This window comes from Callithrix jacchus, chromosome 18, assembly GCF_049354715.1.
Source record: "Callithrix jacchus isolate 240 chromosome 18, calJac240_pri, whole genome shotgun sequence".
NCBI lineage: Eukaryota > Metazoa > Chordata > Mammalia > Primates > Cebidae > Callithrix > Callithrix jacchus.
This window is the reverse complement of record NC_133519.1, coordinates 44,336,826-44,353,087: the sequence shown is the minus strand read 5'-3', so window position 1 is coordinate 44,353,087 and position 16,262 is coordinate 44,336,826. Positions and strand designations below refer to the sequence as shown.

General features: G+C 33.9%; 2 protein-coding genes and 1 non-coding gene across 7 annotated transcripts in view; 2 read left to right on the top strand and 1 right to left on the bottom strand.

The window, feature by feature from the left end:
- TPR (translocated promoter region, nuclear basket protein) overlaps window positions 1–13,711 on the top strand; it is a 60,234-nt gene extending 46,523 nt beyond the window's left edge. The window contains exons 41-51 of the mRNA XM_017966425.4: window positions 353–484; window positions 736–826; window positions 2,784–2,968; window positions 4,048–4,116; window positions 4,226–4,320; window positions 5,942–6,048; window positions 7,614–7,709; window positions 7,840–7,996; window positions 9,858–9,976; window positions 12,688–12,783; window positions 13,511–13,711. Of these exons, the coding sequence (XP_017821914.3) occupies window positions 353–484; window positions 736–826; window positions 2,784–2,968; window positions 4,048–4,116; window positions 4,226–4,320; window positions 5,942–6,048; window positions 7,614–7,709; window positions 7,840–7,996; window positions 9,858–9,976; window positions 12,688–12,783; window positions 13,511–13,566 (1,203 nt within the window). The 3' untranslated portion in view covers window positions 13,567–13,711. The remainder of the gene's footprint in view (window positions 1–352; window positions 485–735; window positions 827–2,783; window positions 2,969–4,047; window positions 4,117–4,225; window positions 4,321–5,941; window positions 6,049–7,613; window positions 7,710–7,839; window positions 7,997–9,857; window positions 9,977–12,687; window positions 12,784–13,510) is intronic.
- The window catches only part of PRG4 (proteoglycan 4), a 16,976-nt gene continuing 14,357 nt past the window's right edge, over window positions 13,644–16,262 (bottom strand). For all 5 annotated transcript variants that reach the window (XM_035280054.3, XM_035280056.3, XM_035280057.3 and 2 more), the window contains 4 exons: window positions 15,945–16,101; window positions 15,169–15,366; window positions 14,646–14,777; window positions 13,644–13,856 (listed from right to left, as the gene is read on the bottom strand). In XM_035280054.3, the coding sequence (XP_035135945.1) occupies window positions 13,759–13,856; window positions 14,646–14,777; window positions 15,169–15,366; window positions 15,945–16,101 (585 nt within the window). In that variant the 3' untranslated portion in view covers window positions 13,644–13,758. The remainder of the gene's footprint in view (window positions 13,857–14,645; window positions 14,778–15,168; window positions 15,367–15,944; window positions 16,102–16,262) is intronic.
- On the top strand, window positions 15,616–15,719 carry LOC118149328 (U6 spliceosomal RNA). Its single transcript, XR_004736715.2, has one exon. It is a non-coding gene; the product is annotated as a U6 spliceosomal RNA (small nuclear RNA).

Here is a 16,262-nt window from a genome sequence, read left to right as displayed (position 1 = left end):
TTTTTTTTTAAAGCTCCCAGTACAGTGTAATTCTATCGTTTTCTTCAACTTCACCTGGTTAAATTTAGAATTAAAGTGGACCACTTGACATTTTGCTGACATCTAAGGTCTGTATTATCTTTGAACAATCTCATGCAAACAGTTAGAATTCAGAATTCATCATTATTGTACTAATTCCAGTAAGTGTCACAGTTGTGATATTTGGTGCTGCTATACTAATTCCATACAACTCTCAGGACAAACCTATCTTCTGATATTAATGAGTCACTTAAATTTCTAGATTTGGATCTAGACATGCAGAGCTTGTGGCCCATATTCTGAACTTATTTATACCTGTGGAATTTTCTACTAGGACTATGAAGAGGATGAGGAAGATGATGATGATGATGAAGATGACACGGGGATGGGAGATGAGGGTGAAGATAGTAATGAAGGAACTGGTAGTGCCGATGGCAATGATGGTTATGAAGCTGATGACGCTGAGGTAACTGGCTAGAATTTTGACCATTCGTAGTTTCTAAGAGCTTGCTTTAACTTGCCGTTTTCCAAAGATATAGAAAGGCCTTTGAAATTCACTAACACCTTTGGGGGTTTTGTTCATTTGTTTTGTTTTTTTGTTGCTATTGTTGCTTATTTGTTTTTTCTGTGGTTTGGTTAACTATTCTGTCTGGTTTGTTTTTTTTTTTAAACATATTTATTTTATTTGAACATTATGTTATCACACTTTGTTTTTAGGGTGGTGATGGGACTGATCCAGGTACAGAAACAGAAGAAAGTATGGGTGGAGGTGAAGGTAATCAGAGAGCTGCTGATTCTCAAAACAGTGGTGAGTTTTTTTATTAGTCTTTCTTGAATCAAATATCTCTGGTAGTATTTTCTAAACTAGAATTGCACTTAATTACAGTATATAAATTTATTTAGTGAATTGGTAAGGAGGAGATTGGCTCTTGTTCTAGCTTTGTGACTGTTATGCTCTCATAAAAAGTCTACTGTATTTATGACTGTTGGTGCTGTCATTATACTCTTTTCTGCCTTACTGGGCTGCTCTAAGATTCAAACACTCTTACAATGCTTTATGCTGCCACTGCTCTTAAGAGGAACAATTAAATTAGGGACTACTTGTAACAGCAGTTCACAACCAGAAGAGGTCAGTCTGATCAAGCTGCATGCTTCAAGATTTGGGGATATCAGAGCTTTGCAGTGTGGACTGGTTTTCCAGTGAGTAAAAGATTTAGAGCAATACAGCATGTATTTTGTTAAATCTTGGAATTGATGAGTCCTGCAGGTCCATTGAAAACTTGTGGGCATTAAAAGACTATGGTACTTACAGAAAATAATTTTATTTTGAAATGTGTATTAAAGAATTAGTGGTTATCTGGATAATAATAATTAACAACTAATACTAAGCCAAAAATCATTAGTGTTGACATAGTAAAACCTTCGCTGTTTAGACTAATGGGAAATATTGTGTCTGGGTTTCTGTAGAGACCTGAGTATTTAAAAGGGCAAGGTATATTCTCATTTGAGCTAATGTAAAGCAAGAATAGACAAAAATTTAAACTTTTAATTTTTTTAAGAGGAAAATATATTAATGAATATTAAGCCATATAATAAGTAATACCACTTTTAAAGGGATGAGAAATTGATATACTTTGGACAACAATTTACATTTTACAAACAATTTGTAGATTAAGAAACATTTTTGTGTATCACATAGTTGAAATATAGAGGGAGAAATTTTTGCCACTATAGGTACTATCACTAAACATTTTTTGAGAGCACGTATTCATGACTATTTTTCCCAGATATAAGACATGTAATAGATGCTCACTGATTACTTGTGAGGATCTCTCTCTCTTCCTCTTCTTCTTTCTCCTTGTTTCTGTTTGTCTGTCCATCCTTCCTTCTTTGTTTCCTATTTTTTAATTTTCATTTTTGCAACCAAGCAAAAATAGAACCTAGTGGCCTGAATAAAATTAATGGATGGCTATGAATACATTTCAAATAACTTCACTTGTATTGAATTATTTAATTCTTATATTGAACTTAATGAGGTTTAGGTATCAATGAGGAATCTGAATGACAGAAGTAAAATGACTTAAGGTCAGTCACATAGCTACTAAGAGCCCTAAGTATTAGAACAAGGATCTGAATCTCCGTGAAATTCTGTGACATCCTGTTCACCTTTTCATAGTGGAAGACTATGTTGCTGTGATGTATGTAGAAGAATATGCAGACAATTGAGAGACTGTTAAAATTCAAAATTCAGGAAAATCAAAAGATTAAAATGTAGTTGTAAGGCTTTTGTCTTCATCATATTTGATTGTTATACTGATTCTCTAGTGGTCTAACCTTTAGTTTGCCTACTTTATTAAAAATGATATAATCCAAATTAAATATTAATTTTACTTTATTGTTTTAATTTATTAAATGTTTACTTTATCATGTCTTGGGCTAAGAGCTTTGTGTTCATTATCTGAAATCTTTAGAAAAATCATTTTAGAAAAACCATACTTGGAGGTTACCTTTGCTCTGTTAACCAAAAAATAGACTCAAAAAGGTTAAGGGACTTGCTTGCCCAAGGCCACACAGCTAATAAGTGTGGATCCCATTATCTCTGGGTATAAAGCCCACATTTGTTTCCATCACGCCTCACTACTTTACTTCTGAAAGTATTAGTGTAGTCAACATTCCTGTTGGCAAGATTTATACTAATAAGGACTGTCCAGGTATTTTTGTGGTAAATTCAGTAGTTCAAAAGTAAGCTTCTCTTTTTCCTCTAGGTGAAGGAAATACAGTTGCTGCAGAATCTTCTTTTACTCAGGAGGTTTCTAGAGAACAACAGCCATCATCAGCATCTGAAAGACAGGCCCCTCGAGCACCTCAGTCACCAAGGCGCCCACCACATCCACTTCCCCCAAGACTGACCATTCATGCTCCACCTCAGGAGCTGGGACCACCAGTTCAGGTACTAAAACTACTGGTCATTATGAAAAATGAACTTGAAAAAAAATCACTGCTTTTCTCCCTTTCCATTATATATTTCTGTCTTGGTTTTTTTAAATTAGAAATCCCATGTGAACTTTTTGGGATTTTTGCACGTTTTTATAAAATTCTTTGAACTGAAACTAATCTCTGGGTGATATTAAGAAAGGCAAGGTTTACTAAAAGTTGTGCATATGTTGAAATCATTATAGTCATACAAATAAAATTCTGTTATCTCTCAAGTGAAAAAAGAAAAGTTTTCTTGGGTTTTAATTAAAGTACATTTTAGCAGCTCACCACTATCTGATTTGAAAGTTTCATTTTGTACATTGCATATATTTATAAAAGATAAAGGAATTTCTGTTGTACTTAACAGAAGAATATTTTTTCTCTCATTTTTTGATAATCATATTTTTAACTTTTAAATTTAATAAAGGTATGTATGACCCCTTACATTTATAATGTAGTAGGGTTGGGCATCTCTTAATCAGAACCACTTGCAAAAAGAGTAGAAAAAGTACAAACATTCTATTAATCTTGCTTGTTTTACCCTATGACATAGTACGTGAAAACACTGTCAAGTATAGAGTCCGCTAAAGTACCACTAGTGAAAATAACTTCATGATGGAAAAAAATAAAGTCATAAAGTATCATTTATAGAAGCTGCAAAATATATCCAATCTGTTCGTTTAGAATTGTCTTAACTGGAAAACAGTTTATAAGATAATACTGCTGTTTGAACTAAAAGAGTACTTGCCAACACTTCCAACTAAGGAAATAGGAATTAAATTTGTTTATATACAAGATGATATCATAGATTGGTTTTAAGTATTGGTTAATAATTGATCTGTTGGTTAATAGAATTTTTTATTGGTTAATATTATAGACTGTATAGTTTAATATTTGTCGTTGATTAAAAGTGATTTCTTGGCAGGTTTTCCTTAGAAAATGTCCTAATAACATATCTGCTAACTGTTTTGTTGGCAGCATAATAAGGTGTATTTTTTGATATTTGATGTTTGTTTCTTAAAACAAATGTAATTCCTTTTTCTTGACATGTAGAGAATTCAGATGAGCCGAAGGCAGTCTGTAGGACGTGGGCTTCAGTTGACTCCAGGAATAGGTGGTATGGTAAGTACTTACCCATTATGTAAAAGTAATTCATTTCTTCAGCAAATATTTATATAGTCCACATGGGTGGTGTTTTGCCTGTTAACTCTGTTTTCTCTCTTTGTTTTAGCAACAGCATTTTTTTGATGATGAAGACAGAACAGTTCCAAGTACTCCAACTCTTGTGGTGCCACATCGTACTGATGGATTTGCTGAAGCAATTCAGTAAGTTAATGAAAGAGAAACATATTTTGTAACATCAAACTTTTAGTCTTTCTCTGTTAATTTGTTTATCATTTGATTAACTCATTAATATTGAGTCCCTCTCTACTGTGTACTAATAAGTACATGGGGTAGGTCAGTTGAGGATGTATTGTTAGGGAAAATTATACGGAGGTGAATGAAATACAGTTACTTCTACCAAGAATTTTGAATTTAAAGACAGTGTAAGAATGGTTAGGAACATGGCCTCTAGAGTCAGAATGCCTGTGTTGGAAACCTAACTCTACTGTTAAGCAATAAGCTTTGTTAATACAAATGAAGAAGTAATTTATTTCAACAATTAAGGAAAAAGAATATGAGATGATTTAATGGGGATGATACTGAATTCAGTCTTGGGGAAGACTAGCATTTGTTGAGCATTTTCATACATTACTTTATGTAATACTCATAACTTAGGAGTGTAGACACTATTAATGTTTTCGTCTTACATATAAGTACACTGAAGCATAGATATGTTAACTAATTTGCCAGAGGTCAGACAGCAACAAAGTAGCAGTTTTTAGTTTCAAACCAGCTAGTCTGGCTGTAGAACCTATGTTAAGTGTTGTGCTGTACCATGCCTCTTAACGGACTGAAAGGCTTTCCATGTGAAAGTATACACGTTTATTTGTGGCTAAGGTAGTAGTTGCGTTAACAGGATATATTTGAAGATCAGAATTCTAAAATTTCTACAAACTTGGGGAAAGGTTGATTGTTCTGTAGATGTGGTAACATGGCTGTTAGAACGAGTTTTAAACTTGCTCATTTAGCCACAGTTTACCTTAGCTAACACATTTTTGCAAGCCAACCAATCAATTTCAGCTCCTTCCCTCTGAAAGTCAGCATTTGGGAACAGACTCATTCCAATAAACACGCGGAATTCTGAATACCAGCAATCAACAGGAGTTTCACTCAAGCGAATGTCACTTTTCCTGTGCTTCTAGAAGTCAGCACTTCCTGAACTCCAAGTTTCCTAAAGACATTAATAGCTCACCAGCTAAGGAAAGATAGGATAAGGAGTGGGCAGAGGAAAAAATAATGCTGAGTTTTATGTCCTGAATTATAGGCAGAAAGGTAAATGATAGGGTATTGATAAGGGAGAAAGCAAGTTTTTAGCTATCTAATATTAGAATTTTCCTAGACCTTGGGAGCTAGCTAGTGAACTCCTAATAAGCTAGAGTGGTGACTTGATTTTTCTATGACTGAATGTAAACTACGATAAAACTGTCTCGTGACTTCATTCTAACTCTTTTTGTTACGTCTCATATTGAGTTTGTGTTGCTTTTAATATGTCTATGTGAGGATATCTGAGATAGTCAAGAAATGTGAGGCATAGTTCAGGAGAGCTGAAAGTTATATATAAATCACAGGTTATTCTTATTATTACTAAATTCATCGACAGCTGATACTATAAAAGGGTTTTTATGAGTAAGAAACCTTTCAAAACAAATAGACTTTATTTTCAGTCTGTTTCCTTCCCAGTTTGTTGATGTTCATTCTTCCTCCTTCCTGTATTCTTTCCACCATTTTGGTTTAAACAGGTTACCTTTAAATTTCATCTTAAATTAGTTATTGTCCACTTAAGTTCCCCACAGGTTGCTGGTGTCCCTAGATTCCGGTTTGGGCCACCTGAAGATATGCCACAAACAAGTTCTAGTCACTCTGATCTTGGCCAGCTTGCTTCTCAAGGAGGTAAATAGTTAAACCTTTAGATCTCCTGAATTTGTATGTATTTGGTAATAAGCTATTGCGATGTGATATAAGTGGGGCGGAGCAAAAATAAATATTAAAAAAATTGATATTTAAGTAATCTGCTAATTTATTTTTAAAAAGCTATAATGTACTTATTAAGCACTGCTTTACATCTTATTTTTTCGACAAAATTCTAATGCTTCTTTAAGCATAAGGATTAGCTTTTATATTAGTATCTCTTCTGGCTCCTGGTGTAATGTCATACATGTCGTAAGTATTCAGGCATATGTGTTGAACCAGTAAATATAGGTATTACTAGCCATTTTAAAGTTGTTGGAAGGATTGCAGCATGTTTTCAGTTTACAGTTTGACACTTATAACATTCCTAATTAAATATACAAGACTAGTTGTATTTTTTGTATTCACATTACTTAATAAAACAAAAAATTAAAAGGTCAAAATATGTGGAGTAAAATGACCACTACATTAAATAGTAGAATTAGCTAGTTTTCTATATGTGAATTATGCTATTTGTGGAATTGATTAACTTTTAATCCTCAGTTGGAATTCATACTACCCTCTGTATTTCTGGGAAGCTGTCTGGCGCTTTGTAAATGAATAGAGAATGCATTACTAGTTTTATAATAATCTCAATCTCTAGCTCTCGTAAGTCATATAAGGTAACATCTGCTTGTTTAGGATATTAGTTACAACACTGAAGGCCTCTACTTAGATGAAATTGTAAGTTGACTTTATAAGTTTAAAATGTTATGTGATTTTGTGGCTGTATGTTAGTAAAACTTCCTAGACTTAGGCATCAGATCTAGGCTTAAATTGGAATGCCAACACTTACTAAGCTGTGTAACCTTGAGGAGATTACAAAGTAATTAACTTTCTTGATCTGCAGTTTCGTTAGCAAAAAGAGGGATGATCAATAATACCTTGCTGTTTTGGTAAGGAATAGAAAACAACATAATACCTAGTAGTTCTCTAGTTGGATACTCAATAAAATTCGCTTGTATGAAACTCTTAAAATGTTTTAAGGGTACCTTAATTAGCATTAGAGAGTTTAAAGGATGTCTTTAAATTGTATTTAAAATTTTGAGGCCCAGTGCAGTGGCTCACACTTGTAGTCCCAGAACTTTCTAAGGCCAAGGCAGAGGATTACTTGAGGCCAGGAGTTCAAGTGCAGCCTGAACAACATAGGAAAACCGACCCCTGTTTTTATAAAAATGAAAAATAATTAGTTGGGCATGGTGACCTGTGTTGGTAGTCCTAGCTCCTCGGGAGGTTGAGGTGGGAGGATCACTTGAGCCCAGGAGTTTGAGGCTACAGTGAGCTATGGTAGTGTCACTGCACACTCTGTCACTTGGGTGACAGAACAAGACCCTGTCTCTAAAATAAAAAATACAAGTTTGAGAGATGGATTTTTGCTTGATGGAATAGTTAAATTGTGGGCTTTAGTAAAGTTGTGTGTCTCCAATAATGTTTTTCTTTCAGATCCCTGGCTTGTTGACAGTTTTATGTTTTTTTAGTCATTCATTAATATTCCGAATTGTCTTTAGGTTTAGGAATGTACGAAACACCACTGTTCCTAGCTCATGAAGAAGAGTCAGGTGGCCGAAGCGTTCCCACTACTCCACTGCAGGTAGCAGCCCCAGGTAGGGTTCAAAGCAGAGAGTAGGTTCTGTGTTTTATTGGTAAAATGAAACCCTATGAAATATCTTCTGGCTACAAATTTGATAAACCACAAAGTTTTAAAGTTCTGTTTCTTGTCTTGTCTTTTTAAAGTGACTGTATTTACTGAGAGTACTACCTCAGATGCTTCGGAGCATGCCTCTCAGTCTGTTCCAATGGTCACTACATCCACTGGCACTTTATCTACAACAAATGAAACAGCAGCAGGTGATGATGGAGATGAAGTATTTGTGGAGGCAGAATCTGAAGGGTAAAAGTGTATTTTGTAGTTTTTGCTTTTCAGCAGACTTTTACATTTGTTTTCCTTTAGCCAAAAAAAAAAAATCTGCTAAGCAATAGCATCTTACAAAAAAAATAAGCCAAACCATATATTTTGAAAAACTATTTTGCGTATAGCAATATATTTTAGAACTTAGAGATTATTATAGAAGACAAATACTTTTAAAAACCATTATCTCCTTGAAAATTGCCTTATGTATTCTAGATCAAAGTATTTCTTTGAAAGTACTATTACTATTCCATTAACATAGCTGTTTGGGCTTTTTTCTAAGAAGTCTTTCTTTGAAAATTAGGAATTGTCAGAAAATTACTCACTTTCCATTTAGCAGTAGACTCTCAAGTGGTCCTCACTTTTTTATGAAATACAGGCTTCATAAAAATTAGAGGCATTCTAGTAGCGTACAGACTGTGACTACGTGTTTAATGCATCAGTTGTAAACAAAACTCAACAAAAGAAGTGTTTCAAGACAAGTTCTTCAGATTTATTATTATTATTTATAAGCCAAAGGTAATGGAGTGATTTAATGGAAAGAACCATTGGACAGTGACCTTAGAAAAGATGATTTTCAAAATGGAACCTATTTTTTTTTTTTTTTTTTTTTTTTTAAGAGATGGGGACTTGCTTGTCACCCAGGCTGGCGTACAGTGGTGCAGTCACAGCTCACTGCAGCCTCGAACTCCTGGCCTCAAGTGATCCTCCCGCCTCAGACTGCCAACATTTGGGATTACAGGCATGAGCCACTGTGCCAAGTCTAATTTTTAATAAAATGAAAAGGTTGGACTACCTCATAATCAGAAGCATAGCTAAGAAGTAGAACCCAGATTTTCTAATAGAACTCAAGGATTTATTTTATTTAGCGACTTTTTTTAGAGTAATTACAGGCCAACTCTTCCATATGATGACAAAAGCAGGTCTGTTGTGATTCTTTTGTTATTCTTTAACACAGTGCTGCTTAATTTTGAGAGGTTACAGACTCTTTTGAAAACACTAGCTGACACTAATTCTGTACCGCATATGCAAGTCACTTTACAAATGTCATTTCTAACCTATACAGTATCCCTGTTAAGCATTGTCTCTGTTATACAAATAAGAAAACTGAGGCTCAAAGCATGTTAAAATAACTTGCTTAAACTGCACTACTTTGGAAGCAGCTCAGAATGGATTGGAAGCCCTGACTTCAGCCCATAGTCTATACACTTCACCAGCAGTATTCAGTTTCAGCACAGTCCTGGGAGATACTCAGATGACTTGTCAGCTAATGAAGTTTGCAAATAACTTAAACTGGAGCAGATTCATGTTATTCTTGTACCATCTCCCTCATTTGTGTCTTGAATGGAACAGAGAAAGATGGAGTTGTAGCCACTGAGCCAGGATTTTTACATACCTATTGCCTGTGTCATCTGGGCTAGAGTCTGTGGTTTAGTTACTAATATACCATTTAATAGTGTGACTTGTGAACTTTTTAATACTGTGCTTTCGTAAAATGTTTTGAGATTTATCAAAATCTGGACCATATATTTTCTTATGAGTGTCAAGATGTGAACAACCTTGTCAAAAGGAAAAAGGAAACATAAAAAGAGGAAAGTCATAAACTAAAATTGGAATGTGTTATAGTGAGAAAAGGAGTGAGGAAAAAGCAACTGTTTGAACTGTTTTCCCCTCTGCTCCTTTGAAAAATATATATGGTTACCAAATCAGTCTGTAATTTTTTTCTTTAAGGGAGCTCTGGATTACTTAAGTAATCTTAAGTGATAACAGATTTAAAAGAGTAGAAATAGGATAGACTCTAGAATCAGTTTTATATTTTCTAATTAATTTTTCTTTTCCTTAGTATTAGTTCAGAAGCAGGCCTAGAAATTGATAGCCAACAGGAAGAAGAGCCGGTTCAAGCCTCTGATGAGTCAGATCTCCCCTCCACCAGCCAGGATCCTCCTTCCAGCTCATCTGTAGGTGAGTCCCTGCCCTTGACCACAATACAACTTTTATGCATCAAACTTGTTTGTGAGAACACTGCTTTCTTAGTAACAACATATTAGTAACAAATTAATAATCATTGTTTCCTTTATTTTAAAATGCTTTATTTAAAAGAGAAATTTTATTATTAAAGGGAACTTGGTTTATATTGAAATCATTATTCTAAGACTATTCTGGCATCGATAATAAGAAATATGGACATGGTGAATCCATCCCAAAAGAATAGCTCACTCATGTTTCATCTGGAATAATGGTTGTCGACAGATGTTCTGTAGAGCTCTTGGGTCTTTTAGAGGTGCTGTTGGGGTTGGAGTCGATGGGTACACTGGGAGGGAAGCTAAGGAGTGCTAGGGTGTGCCAGGCCCCTTGCCTCTGTTTGAACCACAGTCGCTCCATTTTTATTTATTCTGCATACTGGGATTCTACATGAGATTTGATGTGGAGAGTTGAGGGGTAGGAGTTCCATTGCTTAAAAAAAATTGTTTGAAATTTACTGAGGTAAACAGTTTCAGAATTTGACTTTTCAAATTTTTGAAGTTAATTTTGAAAAAAGATGTATTATTCCTGTAATAAAAGTTTTTTTTAGAATGACAGCATTTACTGAACACTTACTGTGTATCAGGCAGTATTCTGAGCCCTTTACCTATATATACTCATTTGATTCTCACAACTCAATGTGGTAGATATTCATCCACATTCTATAGATGTGGAGGCTGAGGCACAGAAAGGGTGAATAGCCTCTTCAAAGTGAAATAGCTAATAAGTAATGGACAAGCAACAATTACACCAAAGAAGTCTGGCTCCAGAGACTCCACTCTTAAACAGTACAATGTGGTAGCTTGTCTACTTCAGATTCTTAGACAGAGAATTACCTTTATTATTAAGGATTTACAGTAGTTGGTCATTCACTCAGATTATTTTAATTTTGAATTGTTTACAGTGGTAATTCTCAAACTCTGCCATGGAACCTTCAGATTTTATGGCACACCTGCTCAGTTATTTATTACTTTTTCAAAATCACAGAACTTTGCTATCCCAAGATCTCTTCCCCTGCCTCTCAGCTGCTTTGATATGACACATGAACCTATTGGCTAACCTCCCTGAGTTCAGATCCAATATCTACCTTTTCATATCTGGTAACTTTAAATTTCTGTACATTTATGTAATATGGATACTCATAACTAATCTTGCAATCAGGATTTAAAATAATGTATGTAAATTATAGAACCATTTCATAGGCAGTAAGGCTCAAAAAATTTATAACTATCATATTAATAATTACTGAGCTTTTATGCCCCCGGTTATATTTTGATGTCCCATAAAAATTGGCTTCCCTCAAGAGAATTGGCACTTACTATATCTTATCAGAACTTTCATGAGAAAATATGGTTGTTGGTCCCTTTGAAAGTATCAATGAAATTAAGATGTCTTTAAATTTGTTTGATAATGTAAAATGTACTTCTGAGTAGTTATTCATTTGGTCAACAAATAAATACTTGATAATGTAGCAGGCAGTTTCATAGGAAGCATCACTAAGAGAAGGTGACATTTAAGTAAAGACCTGAAAGAAGAAAGGGATCAAAGCTGGGCAGTTATTTAATAAAAAGCATACTGGATCGAAGAAAATACTAACAGATGTCAAGTCCGTAAGGCAGCAGGTATCTGCTTGTGTTCAGGGTCAACAAGGAGGCCATGTGCCTGAAGCAGAGTGAATGAGAACAGAGACTAGCAGGAGATATATTAGGGGCGGGAGAGGATAGATCAGGCACATCATTGTAATTGCCTTGGCTCTCTCATGGATACCGGGAGCTATTGGAAGGCTTCACACAAATAATGACCTGACATTATCTGATCAGTTTGGCTGCTATGTACAGAAGAGATTGGAAATGAATAATGGACAGAAACAAGGACAAACTTTGGAGGCTGTTGGAGTAATTCAGGAAAAGATAGTGGTGGCTTAGGTGAATGGTAGAGTTGGGGTTGTGAGAGGTAGTCAGATTTGGGATATATATTTAAATTTGAGCATTCAGAATTTGCTAATGATTGCGTTTGGGGTGTCTGAAAAAGAAGAATCAGATATAATTTGTGTTCTATTGTAGGCTGTTGCTGAGGGACTTGATATTTTGTTTTCTATTGTATTTCTCAGCACCTGGCACTATGCTTGATACAGGAGGAGTCAAGAAGTAAATATTTATTAATATAAGTGAAGAAATGAAAATAGTCAAGTGCTTCTGTTTTTTCTGAGGCAGTGTCTTGCCTGTTTCCCAGGCTGGAGTACAGTGGCTTGATCATAGCTCATGCAGCCTCAACCTCACCTGGACTCAAGTGATCCCCTAGCCTCAGCCTCCTAACTGGGACTGTAAGCATGTTTTACCATGCCCAGTTAATTGTTTTATGATTTTGTAAAACATAGGGTCACGCTGTGTTGCCCAGGCTTGTCTCAAACTCCTGAGCTCAAGTGATCTTCCCGTCTTAGCCTCCCAAAGTGCTGCTTTTATCATTGTTGTTGTTTAACCATTTACCCTTTTTGGTTTGTTAAATGTTCCTCATTGTTTAAAAAAAGAAAGAAATACTGAAAGCAAATGGACAAGTCTGCATCTTATTCATGCATTCATTTAGTAATTAGTTTGCATCATTATAAATGCTTTCTCATTTTTGACTTCCTTTTCTTTTAATGTTTTTCGTAGATACTAGTAGTAGTCAACCAAAGCCTTTCAGACGAGTAAGACTTCAGACAACATTGAGACAAGGTGTCCGTGGTCGTCAGTTTAACAGACAGAGAGGTGAATTTCTAACAGAACTGGATTACATGATAGAATGTGGGATAGTAATAAATGGAACAAGTTTTCTAATCCTTAAGCCTCCAGTTTACTTTTTTTTTAATGTTTTTTTTTTAATAATTACATGTTGAGCAAGTGCTATTTACCTGTCTGTAAACTTCATGTAGACAGATTTGTATACCTTAGGTATATAATAAGTTTATGCTTATATTTTATATTTATTGATTTCTTTCTTAGATATTAAGATTTGGAAAATATAAAGTGTTATATTTTACATATATCCTTCCAAATTAAGATTTTAATATCCTTCCAAAATTCTAAAATTAATTTATAAATTATAAAATTATATTTTAAATATATCCTTCCAAATTAAGATTTGGAAAATATAAAGTCTTACAGTGTTATATTCATTTGTTGTATCTTTAGCTATTGTCATTATATTGTTAAATTTTTTTATACAACAGGATAAAGCTTTGTGATTATGTTTTAGCTAGTAAAAATGTAAAAGTTCAGTAATTCCATGTTTTCCAGTGTAACTGTTAAAATTGTTCGCATGTCACAAAAATATTAATCTGCATGTAATAATTTCCATTGAAGTTGTGGAATACCCAATAGTTTTATATCCACAATGCCTAGATATTCTTTATAATGAACTAGGGTAAGTGAATACACTAGTTTTGAATTCTTAAAAGATATATTCAATTTGATTCTATTTTTTTTTCTTTTACAGGTGTGAGCCATGCAATGGGAGGGAGAGGAGGAATAAATAGAGGAAATATTAATTAAATGGTCTGTAAACAATAACAACTGTGAATAAGATTGTCAAATCTCTGTTAGTGTAATGATTGTCAAGTTTAAAAACATTTTTATATTTAAATTGGTATACTTGACTCAATATTCTTTATTAATAAAATGTTTTTCAGTGTCAAAATTTATTATTCTTTTCTTCATTAGTTGACTGCTCCTTTGCTCGTCAGTCTAAGGACAGTTGTACCAAACTTTGGATAGGGTCTGCCCAGAGCGAGTAGTAATTGCTCTTGCTGTTCTACTAGGCACATCGATGTTATAGTATTGATCTAAATGGAAGAGAAAATAATTTTTTAGTTGAAAAGAAAACAATGCCCAAACTAAAAAATAACTGTGTTGACTATTATGCTCTGACAATATTTATCATTTGAATAGAGATGTTTTTACTAATTAATTTGAACTTTCTAACAAAAAGAAAAATAATTTCCTTGACTTTTCAACCTTTCAGCTTTTTTGACGTTTCAAAAGATTGACCTTTCACCATCTTTTTGTAAAATCAGGTTCAACTCTCCTTAATTAAGTGAGCATTTAATAGTAACCAAATTTGAAAAATAATTTACTTGGGTTTATTCTTTTTAAAAAATACCTGTTGATGTCATTCATGTTATAGAATTAAAGGCAGAATAACTTAGATTTCTGGGCATTTCAAAGAAGAGCATCCTGAGTAATATAATTTGATTAATAAAATTAGTTTCTCAGAAACTTCTTTCTGATCTTACAGACTGTGTAATGATACAAATGAGTATAACCTTGTTGCAAACAAGGTATCTGTTAAATGCCACAAATGACTGAAGTAAAATACTATCATCAGTAGCAAGTTTACTCTAGTAATTGGATGTTTTATTGTAATCTCATGAAGGTTAGAGCAGAATTGAATTGCAATGCCATTCAGTTTAATTGAAATGAAAGCAAAAGTCTTAGCTCTTTTTCATAGCAATTAGAGTAAGTATCATATAACTTTTCACATTCAGTCAGCATTGCAGCCAGTATTTTTACTTGATCTTCATATTTTCACAAATGATACCACCTCCTTGGGAAGGTATTAGTTAATAACTTACCTTTAGAAAAGGCATAGTAATCAAAGCCATCAGGTTTTCTGATATTAGGCAGTGCTATAGCTGAGGTAACCATATTTGGAAGTCCTCGCCACAGTGTACTCACTTTAACTTCATTATGAAGGAAATCTGTAGCTGAAAAGTTTTAATAAAAAATACCAGATTAAAAGGCAATGCACTATCTTGGAAATAGCCAGACAGATCTGAGTTTTAATCATGATTTTACCCTCTGATGTACAACTATTGAGGGTTGTAGATTGGTATATAATGTTCTTGTTAAGTAATACTTGATAAATAGTATTGGTTACAACTAACAAACCTGAATAAACTGCTTTCCTTACCCATAAGGAAAAAGAAAGTATTGGTCTTTGTTATTCACTAAGGCAAGTGGATGAGTTTTTCATCAGTAAGCTTAAATTATTAGGGCTGTTTGATCAGTATTTATATTGCATAAGCCTTACTGTATAAGAACCTGTATCATATCTACTTTATGTTTAAAGATTTTTTAATACAATAAAAATGTTACCTTTGTCTTGATAAGGCAGTCTGACAGGTGAATAGTGAATTCTGATGGTGTGTGTTTGAGAAGGTCCAATTGCGCGTTCAAAGCGACGTCTCCTAACCTGTGTCGTTTCTCCGTACACTGGATAATTCAGAGCAGGCCTTCTTCCAGGGCACTTCTGTACAGGTTCCTGTTTATAAATATACTTCTGAATGTTGCCACCTGTTGTGTATTAGAATATCACATGGAAAATGAAAATTAATGTTAATCCCCTCAGAAAAGGTGGAAAAGAACTTTTACAGTGCATAAGAAGCAGTCCATTTTGTTCTTATTTTCATATAATATGCCAGTATTAATGATGGCTATTAGTCAAGAATATTATAAAAATTATTAAACCCTGAAATATTTGTTGACTAAATAAGTGCAGCAGATTGCACAGTTATATATTTTAATTTCAACTGAAAGTGACAAGTGCTCACTTTGATAGCACATATACTAAAGTTAGAATGATACAGTGATGAGCATGGTCCCTGTGCAAGGATAATATGCACATTTGTGAAGCAGAAGTAAATTATGTCATTCTATCTGTGACCTGAAAACTCAAATGAATTGTGATTTGCCTGTCAAGACTAAATAAAAATTGAAGGCCATAAGAATACTACCCTCAATTTTTATTTTTTTCACTGAAAATACTTGATTCCACCCATTAAAGATAACTTTTGACAATCAACCCAATAATAAATGAAAATACTGAGTATAATTCTTTAAAAGTTTTGTGATCTCAGTAATGTAACACATACCTCTCTTGAAAAAATACACAGATTCAGGACGGTTTTTGTATTTAGCTATTGAAAGCGCTGCCACTATTTGTCCAGTTAGTCCTCTAAATCCTTTTACAATTGGTTTGGGATACCCTGCATCTTTTATATCATTGGTAAAACGCCAGTACTGAGAATCCTGAGAATTTAAAAGGGTACATGATGTTAGCAACTTTGGGGGAAAAAAAAGATTAGGAACTCATTTCTAGATTCCACTATAGAACATGTTAACCTAGTTACATGGGTTGAATGTTGACCATTAATGTTATCAAATTGTGTTGAATTATGATTACATTTTGA